Source organism: Astatotilapia calliptera, chromosome 12, assembly GCF_900246225.1.
Source record: "Astatotilapia calliptera chromosome 12, fAstCal1.2, whole genome shotgun sequence".
Taxonomy (NCBI): domain Eukaryota; kingdom Metazoa; phylum Chordata; class Actinopteri; order Cichliformes; family Cichlidae; genus Astatotilapia; species Astatotilapia calliptera.
Window position 1 is genome coordinate 19,127,019 of NC_039313.1, and position 17,824 is coordinate 19,144,842.

The following is a 17,824-nucleotide window of genomic DNA, read 5'->3' on the forward strand; positions in this document are numbered from 1 at the left end:
GAAGTTCTCCAGAGGCCTGGTAATGAACTAATCATGTGATTCAGGTGTGTTAAACCAGGGTGAGATCTAAAACCTGCAGGGACACCGGCCCTTGTGGACTGGGATTGGGGACCCCTGGTGTAGAGTGTGCATGTTCCCCCTGTACTCCAGTTTCATCCAACAGGCCAAAGACATGCACGTTAGGTTAACTTGTGATTCTAAATGGGCCATAGGTGTGAATGTGTATCTCTGTTCGCCCTGTGAGAGACTGGCAATCTATCCAGGATGTACCTCTCCCGCCTTGTGACAGCTGGGATAGGCTCTGCGACCCCAAAGAGGACGAGCAGTTAAAATTGATGGATCTTATATTGGTTCACTTTTGTTCAGTTTGCACCGAGAGCAGTCACATTTAGCAATGATGTAAATGTTTTGGAAAAAAATAAACTTTACAGAGTACACAATCATCAATAAAACAGTCAATTTCTGTTTAACAACAGATGGCAGTGACAGCAGTCAAAGCAATCTCCGTCTTCCAACTCTGGTTTTTTAATGACACAGTCGCTGATCTCATTAATACACAGCCATCTATTAGATGCAGTGAAATTGGATTACAGGGGGGTGCAGTCGTGCCAGGAGAGAGAGCCTCACAATGTCAGCCAAAGTGTGTCCAATGTCAGTGTTTCACCAAGAAAGAGAAGCTTTTGGTGATGGCACAAATCTAACAGTTACCTGCTTTTCAGTAGGATGGTAATGAATGTCTTTTTCACCAGCACTCATTAGAAAATCCTATTAAAAGTAACCACACATTTTATTTCTGTCAAACAAAAGAAATCTTAATATTTCAAAATATTACCAAACCACAAGTGACAGAGGAGGATTTGCATTTCTTATTTATACGTTTCAAAGCAAAAGCCTGCTCTGTTTAATTTTATGGCTGTGCCTGTAGGACAATTTGATCATTCTGGTGATTTTTAATTAACAATCCTAAGATAAATGTGTGTCCTCTGCTCCTGTTTGTAATGAGACAGGCCTTGGAAATGAGAGAGAGAGTCTGTGCGAGCCGGCGACACTGCTCTTGATTTATACATGAACGCGGTCTGTGGGACATGAGGAAGGGTGCAGCAGCTTTGGAGAGTGGGTACAGCTCCCCCTCTCCACAGCCGCAATGCAGTGCAATAACTCGCAGCGTTTACCTTTTGGCATCGCACCTCGTAGAATTTCTCTTGACACTTTATTAATCTTCACTTTAATGAGCTGCAGATTTCTGCATACATGAAGAAAAGCCGCCAAGCCTTGTGTGCTTCATTTTTCATTCTTTATTTTTGTGTTTCATATTGCATATTCTCAGCAGTTTATACAGAGCACAGTCATCATTGTCCTAACACTGCAGACTAGAAGAGTGAGACACTCCAGTTCACCCGTAAGGAGAAGCTGCATTAAGGTGCACAACAAGCAAAATTCAAGTCTTCCTTATTTATTCATTTGTAAATATAACATTTGTGTTTCCCTAAATATAAGTTTTCATATTCAATATCTGTGACAATCTTTAGCTAGACATTGGTTTGACATCTCTACCCTTGAAGGCTTGCGTAGGTGCAGCAGGGTCCTCCTGCCCCCATCAGCGGGAATCCTGTTTAAATGCACTTGATATTGATTAAGGGCAGTTGTCACATTCTGATAAAGAGTTTAAGAGCATTCTGTATTCACTACAGTCATACATCAGAAGCATCAGGGGCATATAATGGCCATACGTAGGGAGCGGGGGGGTATTTGCTACAGAAATCACTATTGCTTACATACTGTTACCTGCTTGGCTTTGGGCATTTTATTGCCCATCTGAACTGCTGGGTACATCCAGCTTCTCTTTCTCTTCAGTCACTTTTTGCCCTTTCCTCACCTCACCTCCCTCCATCACAGATCTTTGGCATCTCCTCCTCTAGCCCTGAAACGCAGCATTTTTGTCTTACTTCTTGGGTTTCTCCTCCTTGCTTTCCTTTGACTCAGTGCCAGAAGATTTCTCAGCCTTCTCCATCTTTGCTCCTTCCTTTACCTCTTTACTAGCCTCCTTTTTCTCCTCTGGCTTCTTCTCCTCTTTCTTGCTATCTTTTTTCTCAGGCTCTGCTTTAGGCTTCTCTTCTGGCTTCTTCTCCTCTGTTTTTTTCTCCTCTGGTTTCTTCTCCTCTGGCTTCTTCTCCTCCTTCTTGCTCTCTGTTTTCTCAGGCTCTGCTTTAGCAGCTGGCTTTGCCTCAGGTTCGGCCTTCTCTGATTTAGGAGCAGAGGGCTTCTCCTCCTCCTTGGCAGGGGGAGTACTCTCTTTAGCCTCAGACTTGGGGGCTGGCTTGTCCTCAGCAGGCTTGCTGGGAGTTACAGGTTTTGAAGCCTCTTCCTTTTTTGGTGTTTCCTCTTCTTTGCTTTCTTTCTTTGTTTCAGGTTTGTCCACCTTCTCTGGTTCTTTCTCTTTGGGTTCCTGCTTCTTCTCCTCCTTCACAGGCTGCTCTTTCTCCTTCTTTTCCTCTTTGACAGGCTGAGGCTTCTCTTTTTTCTCCTCTTTTTCCTCCTTTTTAGGGGTGTCTTTGGCAGAAAATGGTTTGGCCTTCTCCTTCTCTGGAGACTTTGGTTCAGGGCTCTTGGGAGGAGGAGATTTGGACTCAGGAGACTTGCTGGGTGGGGATTTGGACACGGGTGACTTTGACTCATCTCCTGCAGGAAACTTGGCTGCAGGGGATTTGGCTGCTGGTGATTTGGCTTCTGGTGATTTTTGTGGCGATTTAGATTCTGGTGATTTGACAGTAGGAGATTTAGATTGAGGAGATTTTGAAGGAGGGGAAGCAGCTTTTTCTGGAGATTTGGACTTTTCTTCTTCTTCACCTGCCTTTTCTTCCTCTCCTTTCTCCTCTTCCTCTCCCTCTTCTTCCTTTTCCTCCTCTTTTTCTTCCTCTCCCTCTCCTTCCTGCTTCTCATCTCCTTTTTCCTCACCTTCTTCTTCACCCTCTTCTTCTTTGGTTTCTTCACCCTCTCCTTCCTCTGCTTCTTCTTCATCTTCTTCTTTCTTTTCCTCCTCATCTTCATCTGCTTCCTCTGTCACCTCCGTCACCTGTGTTTCATCTGTCTGTTCCTCTACAATGACTGTATCAGAGATCTCTTCTCCTTTTACTTTCAAGTGGGCAGAGATTCTGCTTTCCAGGTAGGAGTATGGGCCTCCACCTGACACAAAGCGATTCTCCTCTCCCTCCAGTAGTTTCCTGTTTGGAAGACAAGAACACAGAGAATGAAAGTGTTAATCACTTTTAGCATAAAGAAACCAATTTAAAGTTACATTTTTTAGATCCCAACTAACCTGTAAGCAGCAATTTCGATATCCAGAGCCATCTTCACATTCAGAAGCTCCTGGTAATCTTTTAGCTGGCTAGCCATCTCCCATTTTGTAGTTTTTAACTCGTTGTCGAGCTGATTGATGGTTTCCTGCAAAACAAACGTAAACATCCTCTCTGGTCACATATCATTCATCAAGTGTCTGAAAAGAGATTTGCAGTATTGGTGCATTTCTGCTTTTTCTGCATGTCTGTGCTGATGCCTTGCCTGTAGTGAGTTGAGGTCGTCTTGGTGTCTGTCTTCACTCTCTATACGCTGCCTCTCCAGTGACTCCTTGGTTCCTCGAAGAGTCTCCAGCTCAATGGTGCGGCTCTGGAGCTTGCGGCGGTATTCTGCAATCTCTTCCTGGGTTCCACGGATTGCATCCTGGTTAGACCGAGCAGCCTCGGACAGATGCTCCATGCGCACTGTGGAAAAAAACGAATTTTAAAAAGTACATGACATGTTTAGAAATTACTTTTAATTAAGATAATCGCCTGAAATATGACACATATGCATACTTTTAAAAGAAAGGGGAACATTTTGAGTCTAAAGACGTAGGCCTTTTTTTTTAACTGAAAATATTTAACCAGTCCTGCTTTAGAGAACAGACAGTTACTACAAAGATCCTCTGTAACCTTGACACTGTCCAGCTGCCAGTCAATAGTCTGACTCAGCTCCCTCCTGCATCCAAGCATGAATAAACCACTGCTGCAGTCAGCTGGACTCAAAGAAGGTCAATTTGTTTGTACCTTTTACTAGCTGTACCAGGTCAAAATGTACACCTACTGAGAGGGATTGGGTATAGACCAATATGTCCTTTGACATACCCAAAACTACAATGCGCAGGAAACCCTTCTGGGCCTTCAAAGTTGTCAGCAGTGTGTTTATGTAGCACCATAAAAGTCAGCAGTGCTGTGTCTAAGTGCTGCTCACAGTGGCTGTAAGATCATGTCTCACTTATTGCTTTGCTAGTAATTCTATGCATCAGATCTACGTCCAGGTGCTTTTATTAATCACATCAGCCAGGAGAAGATGGCTGTAAAAAGCACGACCGACTGATGAAACATTATCAGCCCGCCGCGACCTTGAAAGGTACTTTTCTACTCGTGGAAGTCCAGGGTCAGATCCATCAGCACAGCAAAAAGAGAAACAGGTAGTGAACACCCACTGCTAGTCGGCAAGAGTGCAAATTAATCGTAGTCTCTTCGCTGTGTGCCACCTCACCTCTGCAGGGCTGGCCTTTAATTTTTTTAAATATTCTTTTAAAAGGTCACTATGCCGCAACTGCGCAGTCATAGAAAAGGGCACCAACTAAGATAAAAGGCAAATTATTGATATTATTTAAGTGATTATTATTATTTTATGTATTTATTTGCGCATTTCCAAACTGGTTACCTTGCTTCTTTTGCGTAATTCGTCACTTGTAATTTAACCTCTAAAGTTTTCGATGTGATAGATTAATAAATGTTATCAACCAACATTCCAACGTAACAGTCGGAGACGCCTCAAATAAATCCCGATCTGGATCCATGAGGCACACCTCAGCACCACGGACAGCGGACAAACGTGACTTTACGCACGGAGACTTTTGATCGTTTCAATAAACTTTCCTCCTCTTTTTTGATCGGACTCACCTTTGAACCACTCCTCGGCGTGCACTGAGGTCTTGGATGCGTGACTGTCCAGCTGCGAGCGGATCTCGCGCAGTGCGGTGGTGACATCCGCCTTCAGGGTGTCCCGCATGTCGAAGCTCACCTGCGCGCTCTGAATCTGCTCCAAGAGCTCCGCCACTTCTTCCTCGTGGTTCTTCTTAAGAAAAGCGGCCTCCTCTTCCAGCGCACGGAGCTTCTTGTCTAGCTCCAGGCGTACCAGCCGGCACTCCTCGACATACTTTTTCATAGCGCGAGCGGCAGCCTCCAACTCTTCCCGGTTCCGCGCTTCATCCTCCAGCCTGACCCGCAGGTGCTGGATGTCCTCTTCCAAGTGCTCGTGCTCCACAGCCGCGCGGGCCTTCTCTCCGGTCAGCTGCTGCAGGAGACCCCTGAGGTCACCCAGTTCCCTCTCGTAGTGCTCCCCGACCGAGGCGCGCCCGGCTTGGTTCTGCCGCAGCGCCGCCGCTTCCGCCTCCAGGTTGCGGTTGTGCATCTCCAGGTTGCGCACCTTGTCGATGTAGCCGGCAAACCGGTCGTTCAGAGCTTGCAGGATCTCTTTCTCGCTCTTCCGAGTCATGTCGCCGTTAAAGGTCTCCAAGCTGTCGATTGAGGATGGCTGGCTGTAGGTGAGGCGACGGCGCTGGGAGTGAAAGCCGCTGGAGGACACGGAGGCGGGCCGAGCCTTGCGGTACGAGCTCGGGCCCATGAAGTGATGCTCTACCGTGAAACTCATGTTGGCTGGGCCGGTGAGAACTGACTGCAGTAGGAGGGAGAGCGATCAGCTTTTATAGGAGGGAGGGAAAAGACAGTAGTCAGCACCAAGACACGCTCGTTTTTAAAGAGATACCTTTTCCTCAGAAAACTACCGGCTGCGCAGGAATGGCAAGACGATACTCGCTCCCGTTAGTGTAGGATCCTGATGATAAGTATGTATTTTGAAGGTATTAGAGGTGTTGATGAGGGGATACTTTACTGACGGAACAATCCTAAATATTGGGACTATAACATGCGATATGTTTTTTTAAGCATCCAAAACTGCACCTGGAAATATCTAGGCGATGTTTCAAAACAAGATTGTAATATAAATAATTTTAATCATATTCACAAATGCCTGCTTCTGGGTTTCTTTACGCAGTTTTAAAAAATATATATTTAAAAACACATGGGAATACTGTGGGCATAGATGTGGCTAAAGTCCTGGTGGACCTTCTTTCTAATATGTTTCTTTAATAGGGACAACTCATCTTAATAATAAATACCACTTTAAAATGTAACAAACTGTAAATGATTTTAGCAAATTTGCTCATTTCCATCTGTGACTGATTGTGTGGGTGTCCACTGTGTTCTGCTGATGCTCTCTGTAGCTTCACTGCTGCAGTGTGAGTTTGCAGATCCACAGCCATACCCCCTGGGACTCAACTCAACTGCTGGGCCATTGACAGACTCCTTCTTTTAGTACAGGCACACACACAAAGAGTATTTCCTTCTTTCCCCTTTTCAGAAAGCAGCTTCCCATCACTTAGTTTCTGCTTCTTTTTGAGAGAGCAATTTTAACATGTGCAGAATCTGATTGCAGGTTGAGTGTGTGATGCACACAAATGACACAGAAACCAAAAACAGCAGCATGAGTTACACTGATACAGCATTCACAGAAACCCCAAACAGCTGTCTCTGCTGATCTAAAGAGATGTCTGCTCTGAGAAGAGGAGCAGTTCTGAAGAGCACATACAGCACCTATTGATCACTCAGGGTGAGTGAGTTTATTCTACCTTAAAGGGAAACTGTAGGCCTCGCCTTTAATATGAGCAAATATTTGGAAGAATCCACCATTTAGCAGACAGCAGCGATTTCTCATTTTCAGCCATTCTTTGTTATTGTAACATTAATGTCATCAGCTCAGTGACACCCATAGATGTGTGACACTTAAGTGCTCTATAGCAGATGCGCTACATTTGTAATGAAACACGCAAAAGTCTCTGTGTGCTTTGCATCACGTCTCACACGTTTGGGGTGGGGTGGTGGGGGTGGGGGTTCTCCAGCATAGGAATTACATGCGTCACAGCCCCTCCATCCACTGGCTGCATGTTTTATAGATGAGGATAATGCAACAGAGATGACAGGATTCTGCTGTGAAAGGCACTTTCTGTAGCGCATGTCAAAATGTAAGTGCACATGAAATATAAGCAGCAGGCCAGATCTGAGGTTTATCAGCAGTTATTGCAGTAACTCAAAACAGTCTGGCCTGAAAGCACGAGTATCTGTTACTTGAAACCAAAAATCTTGTAACAGCCAAACTAAGATATATTGCTTGGAATATGACCTCCAAATAACAGGTCACCTGCAGTCTGTCTCCTGCTTTTGCTTCTCAGAATTAACATAATCCTCTCTCCTGTGCTGTCATAGGTGAATTAATCAGTCACATTTTTCAATATAGCTGAAAGCTTGATGACTGCCACTGCAAAGGCTTTTGATAGAAGAGCACAAAGGATGTTGCCATGTAGCGGCCTTGTCCTTGAAGCGATGGATGGACAGGCAGCAGCAGAGTGAGACAGATACAGAGATGGAAAATAGCAGAATCGATGCAGAGGAAAACGTCAGAAAAAAGTGAAACGTGTCCCAGAGGAATGATATCTTGCATTTGCAGGTGCACTGAGTTTAGGCTGTGGAGTTTCCCTTGTTTCAGAGGGGTATATTTAGACATTTCAGTGATTTGAGACTATCAGAGAACAGAAGAGCTGCAAGGCTGTGTTGGAAGGCAGACAACGAAGAACACAGTCGTCAGGGAACAAGTGGATGCACTGAAGGAGGGATGACAGGGTGTGACTGGAACTGGGGGACAAAACAGGGAGTCACCTTGGGAATGACATCCAGAAAAATGGTAGTCCGAAGTCTAACGGATGAATCAGCTGTAATTCAATTAAGGTTTAGATAGTGTTTCCTTACATTAGACTTCTGTGTGTTTGAGTATGTGTGCATGCATGTTTATACATGTAACTGAGGCTGATGCTTTTTTTTTCAGAACTACACAGCAGTCATGCAGATAATAAAAAATAGCTTTGTAACTGTGGAAATTTACTGACCATAGAGAAGTAGCTCACAGCTTGATCATGGCTCTGCCAGACCCAGAGATTGAACTTTCTAGAAAGCATCTAAACTTGACTCCGTTACAGCACCACCTGCTGGTCAGTCAGCAGAATGCCGGTGTCATCCCCACATGTGTCCACAGGGGGCAGCAGAGCCCCGCTGCCACTCAGCCTGTAACGTTTTATTTCCTGTGTTGCTCGCTTCTCTTTCACAAACGAGGGAAAGTTCAAACGAAACCACTCCAGCTTTTTCACCAAACACCGATGTGATGTGTGGTTAAAATGTATCAGCCGCCCTCTTTACTCGAGAAGTGGAGTCAGGAGAACAACGAGTTGGTAAATAAGTGTAAGGTGGGTAAGGCCGGCTAGCAGGTCTACATTTAATCACAGCTCTGCGATTAATTAGCAATACTAACATCAAATAAAACTGTAACTGCGAATAGATTAGATGACCAAAAATCTCATAGTTTAATTCATGTGCTAAAATGTAAAACAGAGCCAGTTTTTCTCCTGACAGACTGAAGTCCTTCTGTGCTGTCTTTTTCTTCAATGATTGTATATTAGCCTCCCTACCGTAACATAATACAGAAATAGAAGAGGTTTGCGTATGTATTAAGGTGTTATACAATTATGTAAAATACTCTACCTGGAGAACAAGTCATGAAGTCTTCTTTATGATATTGTTTTGGATTATTATTGGAGATGTAGAACAGCGTTAAGTTACACAAAGCCACTTATACCAAACATAAGAAAGGAGTAGGGGGTATCCCTCATGATGGTAGTTTGCAATGTGAAGTGCTCTCAAAAATACTCTCATGAAGGTATCTGACATAAATTTATCCAACACTGTGGTACATCCTGATCATGGTGTCATTTTGCTTTCACTTGATTGTTTCAGCAGCAGGAGGCAGCTGGAGGTGCTGTGAGCCGAGACCACAGGCAGTCCAGCCTGAGGTGGTGTTCCTCTGAATTTCACAAACTTTTGAGGAAAATCCAAGGTACTATGTGATATATTTGTCACATTTTATTTTTCAAATCATCACAAATGTTAATATTAGACACAGATAATTTGAGTAAATACAAAAAGCATTTTTTAAATGTAAATGATTAGTTCATTTATTAAGAGCTATTCAATAAAAAAAGCTATCCAAACCTACCCACCTCGGAAAGCTGAGAATAGGTTCACTAGCCACACCCAGGTCTGATTACTGCCAGACCAGCTGAATCAAGAAATCTCTTAAATTAAAACAGTCTGACAAAGTGAAAAGTTCTCAAAAAGCAACACATCATGCCACGACCCAAAGAACCACCCGAGAAACAAATTCACTGACATCCTTCAGTCCGGAAAGGGCTACAAAGAAATTTCCTACGGCTTTAGGATTCCAGTGAACCACAGTAAGAGCCATCATACACAAATGGAGAAAAACTTGGAACAGTGGGGAAACTTCTCAGGAGTGACCAGGAGGCCAAAATTACTCCAAGAGTGCAGCGACGACTCATCCAGGAGGTCAGAAAATACCCCAGAACAACATTAAAGAACTGCAGACTTCATACGTCAGTTAAGGTCAGAGTTGATGATTCAATAATAAGAAAGAGACTGGGCAACAATGGCATCCATAGGAGAGTTCAAGGAGAAAACCACTGCTCAAACACAAAGACTTCTCGATCCCCAAGACAGGAGAATATTTTGTAGGCTGATGAAATGAAAGGTTGAACTTTTTGAAGGTTTAATAAAAAAAAATTCTGATTTACTCAGTTTATCTTTGTCTAATATTGAAATTAGTTTAATGATCTGAAACATGCAAGTGTGACAAATATATATTTAAAAAAGGAAGTCATGACACCGTATAATTTACCTCAATGCAGCTTCTTTCTACGCGTCTCTCTTCTGCAGGTATTCCTCCTCATGTAGATCACTCGCAGCTGGAGTTGGCAGTGGTGTATAATACGTGTGTATGCTTTACTGCTCAGTCTCAATTTTCAGAAGCTGAGCTGCTCCTCAAAGAAGCCACTGAGCGAGGTAGGCCTCTATGTGAAAAAATGGCCATATATGATACGATTCAGGAACTAATGCCACAAATCCAAGTTTTTGTAAGTTCAGAGATTCTCAAGTGTGAATTTTACAGCCTGCCATTCTTCTTTACAGTGTTACAGGTGACAGGAAATAACGCTGATACTTCTGATCCGCTTGTGCTGTGGAGAGCAGGGCTTAAATCAGCGGGAAACACAGCTTTGCATCCTCATGTTTTGTACCTCCTCTGTCTGCAGTGGGCACTATGGCTGGCCAAATGCCAGCTAGAAAATATAGGGGAATTACAGGTAAGATGATTTTTAGGTTATGTCCACGCCTTTCTACTTTCTTTTTAGTTTTAAACAAACTATAGGATCTATGCATTGATTAGCCACATGAGATGCCTGTTTAACTGCTTTATATGGGAAAAATCACTGTGCTGATTTTGACTTGTTCTTTGTCACCTGACACAGAGTTGGTAGAAACTATTTTCCCACAGTTATTTGTTGGATTCATGCTATCCCAGTGTTTTCTGTCACTGCATGTAATACAAACTACATTGATGATACTCCACAGTGTATAAGCATTTAAAGACCTGTGTGCAGTCCCCATCTGTCGAGTGGAGATGGAAGTTTGATCTTGGATTTGTTTTTGTTCTTGTTTAAAATGATTCAGTTATTGTATTTTTTCATGTCATGCAGGAGCAGATGTCTTCTCTTTGTGAGATAGTATGTGATGGAGTTGGGGATTGCAGTCCAAGCGAGGCAAAAGGAAGGTTGTCAAAGAGTCCTCTGTTGGTGATGGAACCGAAAAGGCTTACCGAATTATTACAGATCTGCACTTCCATTGCTCAAGGTTGGCTACATTCATGCTTTTTAGCAATGTATTTTTGAGGCTCAGTTATAGTTGTTTCTGCTCATGCTACCATAATTAATAAGGCATAAGTCATAGTGTAGATTTCTCCTCTCTGCTTTGCAAATTAACATTTCACCTCGGTGATCCCTTGTCAGCAAACTATTATTACATGCTTCCAAAATCAGTATTTGTGACATGTTTAAAGGTTTGTGTGTTGCTAACAGAGACGGGCAGTAACGCGTTACTGTAATCCGATTACTTTTTTCAAGTAACGAGTAAAGTATGGGATTACTATTGCAAAAACGGTAACTAGATTACCGTTACTTTCCCGTAGGAACGCTGCGTTACTGCGTTACTAAAACCGTGATTTTTTTTTTGCGAGAGTGTCTCATGACAGTGACATAAGCGAGTGCGACGTTCGTGGCAGCAGCTGTGTGCAGATCAACAATGGATAACATATCAAGTGCGGGAGAGAGTATGAGCGTGCAGCGTTTAAAGCGTGGAAGCACTGACCTTACTTTGAGTTTGATTCCATAAAAAGTGACAAAAACATTAATGTCCGTTGTGCGTGGGAAGAAAACTTCTTTTTACAGCGAAAAAAACCCCTAAACTTCCAAGCAAGCACCGAGTGCGCCATGACGTAATGTGAAACTCACAGAGAAACTCGCGGATTCTTCCACTGACCGCTGCGGCACACCTGCACCAGGGTAAACCTCCGCCTACCCAACTCCTGCTTTACAGGTGAAAATAGAGCAAAAGGACCGCTAGTCTTTGACTTTATTTATTTTCTGCTGTGTTTTACTTGCATCTATTTGAAAGAGTGAGTGTAAACACACACAAAAAAAATTATTTTATGTGCTGGAATGTGCACAAAATAGGTTTAAATATTAAACAAATTTCTTCCAGTCAGAGAATGTTGCATTTAATTAAATTTTTGCTTGATGCATAAAGTTAAAAGATTAAAACTAATAAAACAAGTTTTAAAAAGGGACCTTTCCATTTGATTACATTTTGTATGATGGATTATGTAGAAAAAGTAGAATTGGGCTGAAAGATCTATTGCTTTATCACCTATTCAGGTTGTAAATCGTGTTTTTAAAAAGTAACTAAGTAATTAATTACTTTTGAAAATAAGTAATCAGTAAAGTAACGGGATTACTTTTTGGGGGAAGTAATCAGTAATTAGTTACTGATTACTTTTTTCAAGTAACTTGACCAACACTGGTTGCTAATGTGTCTTTTTACACTAGCGACAGCTATGAACACTGATGATGGTGAAATATGACTGTGATGTATTCATAGACTTCCTCTGTGTGACTCCACATGTTTAAAAAAGGTGCAGAAAAGCTGAATGAGGGTCGGAGTTCAGAAGCGTTGTCTGATCTACAGGCGGCTTCTGCCCTGCCAGCTACCAGGGCTCTAGTGGCATATACACACCTTCTTTCAGGCTCCTGCCTCGCTCATATGGTATACACATGCACTGTAATCATATAAACAAAAGAGCAGCCTTTAAGCAGTTGTCTTAAGTTAATGTTTGTCTTTCCGATTGTCTCTAGAACCGCCCACAGATGGCACTGCAGTGTTACAAGAGGGCACTCGAGACAGACTCCCGTTGTGTGTGTGCTCTGTACCGAAGCATGCTCATCTATAGACAGCTGGGAAACACACAGGCTGAGATACAGGCTCTTCGCCTACTGCACTCAGTGAGTGATGCACATACACTCTCCACATAAAGGCCATACATGCAGACGAGAGAAAGGATGCCGGTAATCCCTGCATGTACATATATTTTTAAGTTAGAAGCCTCACAGATGAAGATAAAGAAGTTTATTTTGATCACTGACATATTTTCAGTTAAATTCAGGCCTGCATCAAACATCAGACCTATCTTTTCCCACAGACTTTGATGTTGCCCCCTGCTACAGAGCCCGTTCTGGGAGGTATCCAACCCCTCTCTCCGTCCTTACTCCTCAGTAGCCAATCACTAAGCAGGCTGCTTTCAGTCCCGTCTGCCCTAAGTGTCCTTTACAGCCTTGCCCTCAAATGTGTGCTCAGTGGCAGGTAAGAAGAGCAGCAGGGATGCTTGCTGACCTCTACTCCAAAACAGAAAATGCCAATAGAGAGGAGGACAAAAGTATACTTGTATTAACAGTGGAGTGTTGCTGATGTTTCTGCAGGGTTACTGAGGGTGTTGAACATTATCTGGATCTGCTGGCTGCTCTTCACTCAGAGGATCAACATGCAGTAAGAGTGAAAATAATAACAAACAAAATCACAATTCAATTCTCCTTAATGGGTTCAATGACATGTATTTGTTTGCCTCAGGTTGATGCTGAGGTTTCTGTCCTACCCAGGATGCCGGAGCTTTACCTGGAGGCTGGCACTGCCTTGCTCTTTACCTGGCGTCCTGCAGATTGTATGGCGTTCTGCAATGAAGTCATCAGCACGACACTGGAGCTGGTACCAGAGAAAGTGGTGTTGGAAGAGCCAGAGGAAGGAATTGGAGGAGACGCGAGGGGTCTGAGTGTGGAGGGTGAAGATAAAGTGGCGATGCTCCTCTGGGCTGCAGCTGCCTACCTCGTCCAGGGTCACTGCCACGCTCACTTGAAGGACTGGAAACAAGCTGTGACTCATTACACGAGGTGTGAGAGATGAAAGTAATTTTACTTGTTTCAGCGTAATTCAGTTATTAAAACAAAACAAAACACTGCATTCTGTATTACAGGTGCATCAACCTGCTGGTGAAGGTGCACTTAAAAAACAGAGGTGAATACCTTAATGAGTTTATAAATACTTGGGAGACTTTTGCCTTTTTTTCTGTCTTTCTGTTATTTTCTGTATTTTATGGTCGATTACAGATTTCCAACCACAGATCCCTGCTGCAGATGTGAATGTTAAGCATGGGAAAGATCTCTGCACCCTGCAAAGAATGAAGGGGCTTTCACTAGCATGGAGGGGTATCAGCTTCACCCAGATGGACCAGCTGAGAGAGGCGCTGAGGGACCTCCAGCTCAGCCTGCAGGCCTTCCCAGGTATACACGCCACAGCTGTAACTTAATCCTGTGAATAGCAGAAGTTGAAGCTATTTCTGACATTTGATATATCAGCAGTACTCTGTCATTGTAGCTAGCTGGTCATACAAAGAGAAAATAATATAAGTCATAGACTCCTAATCTTATACATCAGTGTATTTAATACTTTTTTTCTTATATGTAACATTTATCACATTGTTCTTCACTATTGGCCCACACTCAGTGACAAATAGGGGACACAAGACAAGTTGTATTGCTCATCATTGTTTTATTTACCATAAAGAAAACTAATAAACATGAGGTATGAGGAGTCAGAAGTATCAGTCATTACATGGATGCACGGATGAGCATTACATGTATGTGCTGATGTTGGCATCGGTGTGAAAGAGGAAACAAAAACAAAATCTGGAGGTGTCATTCCTAGGAGCTCAGGCCTGCTTAAACCATGTGGAATATGCTACACATGTGTAAACCAGTTATCCCAATGACCCTCTCCACTACTGTCCTCTGCAGGAGGAAACCCTGCAGAGACAAAAAGGGGAGGGGCCATAACACTGTAGACCACAGGATTGTATTGAGTGTGGATTTGATTTACATGGTATTGTGCTATAACACGTTGTTGTGCTGTATGTGTTGTCTCAGATTATACAGGAGCTGGGCTGTGGTGCGGTGAGGTGCTATGGAGGCTTGGCAGGAAGCACGAGGCAGCAGCTTGCTGGGAAAAGACCTGGAGCCTCACGACTCAGACCTCAGTGGAGTAAGGCTTTCATTCTTGTATTGTTAAATGCCGTCGCTACATTTGAAGTTTATAATGTTAACTGCTGTACGTCATACTGTAGAAGATATTTGATCCTATGGTGACTGGAACTCCGGGACACAGTTGGGGAGCATGATAAGGTCAAGGTTAGAGGTCAAGTTTTCTGAATATCTTGTGAACACAACAGCTCGAAAAGGATGTCACCTAGGTTTTTTGTTTTTTTTTTCTTAAAACTGGGTCATTGATGTTTTTATCCAGGAAGGATGTCATACTGGCCTCTCATACTGATATCTTAGCTGCATCTACTGACAGGCACTCACACCTTGGAATTTGGCAAGTTTTATACAATTCATGCATTTTTATTTTTATTTTGCAGGTTTCTCAATACCACAGTATAATATGTAGCTATACCAGTGCCACTGTTTCAGTCTTTTGATAAAGTCACATTCAAAGCTTTTCCTCAATTTGCATTCAGTGAATTTTCATAATGTTAATAACCCTTCTGCTGTCAGATTGCTGTAACCACATAGATTTCCAGGCTAGGGCACAACTCGATAGCAGAATCATTTCAACATTAATTTCAATAGATGTGGACATCTTTTAACTCCTATTCACAGCAATATTTATAAAGCATTAGATGTGCTTTATATATCCCATAAGTTGGGAAATTCCTGAGTTACAACAGCCTTCAGTATTTCAAGAAAATCTGAATAATGCATTAAGGTAGAAATGATAGAAAGTTAAATAAAGATAAAGAGAAAAAAAGAAACTCGGTAGGTAAAAATATAACTCGAAAGAAATTTAAATAGTACAAATGTAAAATGCTTATTATAACAATAATAACAATACAACATCACACAATTGCACCACACAATAATAAAATGGCTCAAAATCAATAAAATAAAATGAACCAGTAATGGTGTAAATGTAGTAAGTACATCAAATGTCAGACAGTGTAAAATATGGTGGACGGTTAGATCAGCTAGTCAGATGTATTGTGATCTGGAGATACTGGGTGAGCTTTAAAGATTTCCTTTATCTGTGTTTATGGCGAGGACCTACATTAGCCTGTTTGGATAAGGTTTTCAGCTGCATGTCCTGTAAATTCTGCAGGGGTGGTCAGGATTATCCGTGGTGGATCACAGTTTGTTCAATAACCTTCTCTACAGCACAGTTTCAGATGTGTCCAAAATACTGCTGTGCCATTTTTTTGTTGCTAGTATACACAAAAAAATGTTACCAGGTAATATAAGGTCAAATGTGTATTAAAGAGTTAGCCTTAACATTGCCATCGCTAGTCCTCTGTGGTTCAGTCAATTTCTCTCGCTATGTGCAAATGTTTTCCGGCTGTTTGTATATTCCTTCCACTCTCATGAAAGCAATTTCTCTCAAATGCCTTGAGGAGATTTCTTCAACTTAGACACAAACGTTTAGTTAGGGTCAAGGACGAGCTAAATAAATCAGGAATTTGTGCTGTAGCTACACGGTGCAGTTTCTCAATAAATTGCACAGGGATTGACACTCCTTCAGGTGTTGGTCTGTAGCTTATTGCTAAAAAAAGTTGGAGACAAATAAAGTGGCTTAGAAAGCTTAAAGATGAATTAAAATTAAGTGATTACATCTTATGGCTTAATAGAGCATGAATGAAACAGCAACTTCATTGTTGTTGGTTGACAGTCAGTCACAAGGTGACAATTTGTTTGTTCTCGCTCTTGTTGTTTTTTGTTGGAAATTGCATGTAAATAAGAACAAGCACTCAAAAGGGATTTGAGATAATTTCTAATTACACACACAAAGTGGAGTTTGATTTAGCTGGATTGCCAAGCAGGAGTTTAACATACTTGGCCCGACCAGGATGTTATTCCAGTGGTTATCAGAGGTCAGCACTGTCACCTCACAAAATACAAGCTGACAGTTTGCAGGCTCTCTCTCTGGGTATTCTGGCTTCCTCCCACAGACACACATGTTATGTTAATTTGTGATGAAACTACGTGGAAGGTTGTCTGACCTCACCAGGGTCTTCCCTGCCTCTTTCCCTAGGATTGATAGTTTAATCACTTCTCTATATGCAGATACATTAGCTATGCAATGATGACTCTAATCTTTGTCTGTGTTGCAGAAAACTGCCTTTGTACCTACAGGATCCTCAGTCTGGCCCTTTGTTGGACTCTGTGGAGTTGCGCTTTAGAATACAGGAACTTGGCTTTACCTAATCAGACTGGAGACAAAAGAAGAATTACTTGTGACTTAATGAGCTGGATCGATTTTGCTATGGGTTTCATTTCACACGCCATACAAACATGGACCTACAGGGACAATAAAATAAAGCTTACTGTAAGCATTTGAAACTAAGGATGGGCACAGTGTATGTGTATTGTATGCATGAAATGATGGAAGATTAGGGCATGCATTGTTTGGAGTTGCTGAACTGCCTTTAAGAAAGAAAAGTCTGGTGAGGTGATCTAGCCAATAAAGTTCTCTCTACATCAGCAAACCTTTAATATGCTGTACATGCACTGTCAGCTGAATTTTCAAAAACGGTTAAGCAAAAAAAACTACGAGCTACACTGCAGTCCCCCCTCCACACACCATACAGGGAAAAGTATCTGTCATGCCAGTTCCTCCAGTATAATACTCAGCTTAGTTACCATACCACACTCTAGCTGACAACGGTTCCATCAGCATCTCCATTAAGATAAACTGGACATTGATCATTACATGATGGACTGCCTTGATAAATGATGTATACCATATATCAGACTGTGTGATGGCTGGTGTTAAAAAAGTTTGGAATGAGGTGTTGTGGATGGGTTAGCCGACAATCCATTAAGGGAACATAATTTACTTAGGATGTCTTTGATCAAATTTCAAGCTACAAAAATGTATTGCTATCTAACATCTTGTCTCATTTTTTTTTTTTAAATTGAATAAATGAAGTATATCCTGTTGTTTTTCTTGGAAAAAATGCATTATTTAGCTTGAAAGTGTGTGTATACATGTGTTATCTGTCTTCCATAAATTTAATCTTACACATTTGCTGTTACCAACAGAAAGAGTCAATTTCATATTTTGGTGATTATTCTATATCAACGCGGTGAAAG

General features: G+C 42.2%; 2 protein-coding genes across 3 annotated transcripts; one reads left to right on the plus strand and one right to left on the minus strand.

Annotated features, from left to right (window-relative positions):
* Positions 1 to 1,277: 1,277 nt before the first annotated feature.
* Positions 1,278 to 6,002, minus strand: LOC113034329 (neurofilament medium polypeptide). The gene is made up of 4 exons (XM_026188799.1): positions 4,968 to 6,002; positions 3,559 to 3,758; positions 3,317 to 3,441; positions 1,278 to 3,221 (listed from the first exon to the last, which is right to left on the minus strand). Exons 1-4 carry the CDS (start codon positions 5,716 to 5,718, stop codon positions 1,943 to 1,945), a joined length of 2,355 nt encoding a protein of 784 aa, XP_026044584.1. The 5' UTR covers positions 5,719 to 6,002; the 3' UTR covers positions 1,278 to 1,942.
* A 2,204-nt stretch (positions 6,003 to 8,206) lies between these two features.
* fancg (FA complementation group G) lies at positions 8,207 to 17,075 on the plus strand. 2 transcript variants are annotated; one of them, XM_026186776.1, is made up of 14 exons: positions 8,207 to 8,419; positions 8,970 to 9,066; positions 9,963 to 10,088; positions 10,215 to 10,387; positions 10,781 to 10,934; positions 12,271 to 12,401; positions 12,491 to 12,637; positions 12,835 to 12,995; positions 13,112 to 13,178; positions 13,260 to 13,576; positions 13,660 to 13,700; positions 13,793 to 13,966; positions 14,609 to 14,723; positions 16,843 to 17,075. In XM_026186776.1, the coding sequence occupies exons 1-14, from the start codon at positions 8,351 to 8,353 to the stop codon at positions 16,934 to 16,936; spliced, it is 1,866 nt and encodes a 621-aa protein (XP_026042561.1). In that variant the 5' UTR covers positions 8,207 to 8,350; the 3' UTR covers positions 16,937 to 17,075. The 2 variants fall into 2 exon arrangements, with proteins under 2 accessions (XP_026042561.1, XP_026042560.1); XM_026186775.1 differs by having other exon boundaries at positions 8,208 to 8,419; positions 8,967 to 9,066.
* The last annotated feature ends 749 nt before the right edge of the window (positions 17,076 to 17,824 follow it).

What these genes read in the sequence shown, in the direction of transcription:
- LOC113034329 (XM_026188799.1), bottom strand. Translation starts at nt 5,718, where the DNA reads ATGAGTTTCACGGTAGAGCATCACTTCATGGGCCCGAGCTCGTACCGC. An exon ending in ACGACCTCAACTCACTACAG is followed by an intron (nt 3,442 to 3,558) that starts GCAAGGCATCAG and finishes TTTGTTTTGCAG; the next exon opens with GAAACCATCAATCAGCTCGA. An exon ending in ATCGAAATTGCTGCTTACAG is followed by an intron (nt 3,222 to 3,316) that starts GTTAGTTGGGAT and finishes TCTTCCAAACAG; the next exon opens with GAAACTACTGGAGGGAGAGG.
- fancg (XM_026186775.1), top strand. Translation starts at nt 8,351, where the DNA reads ATGTATCAGCCGCCCTCTTTACTCGAGAAGTGGAGTCAGGAGAACAAC. An exon ending in CTGCACTTCCATTGCTCAAG is followed by an intron (nt 10,935 to 12,270) that starts GTTGGCTACATT and finishes TGTTTAAAAAAG; the next exon opens with GTGCAGAAAAGCTGAATGAG. An exon ending in ACGACTCAGACCTCAGTGGA is followed by an intron (nt 14,724 to 16,842) that starts GTAAGGCTTTCA and finishes TCTGTGTTGCAG; the next exon opens with AAAACTGCCTTTGTACCTAC.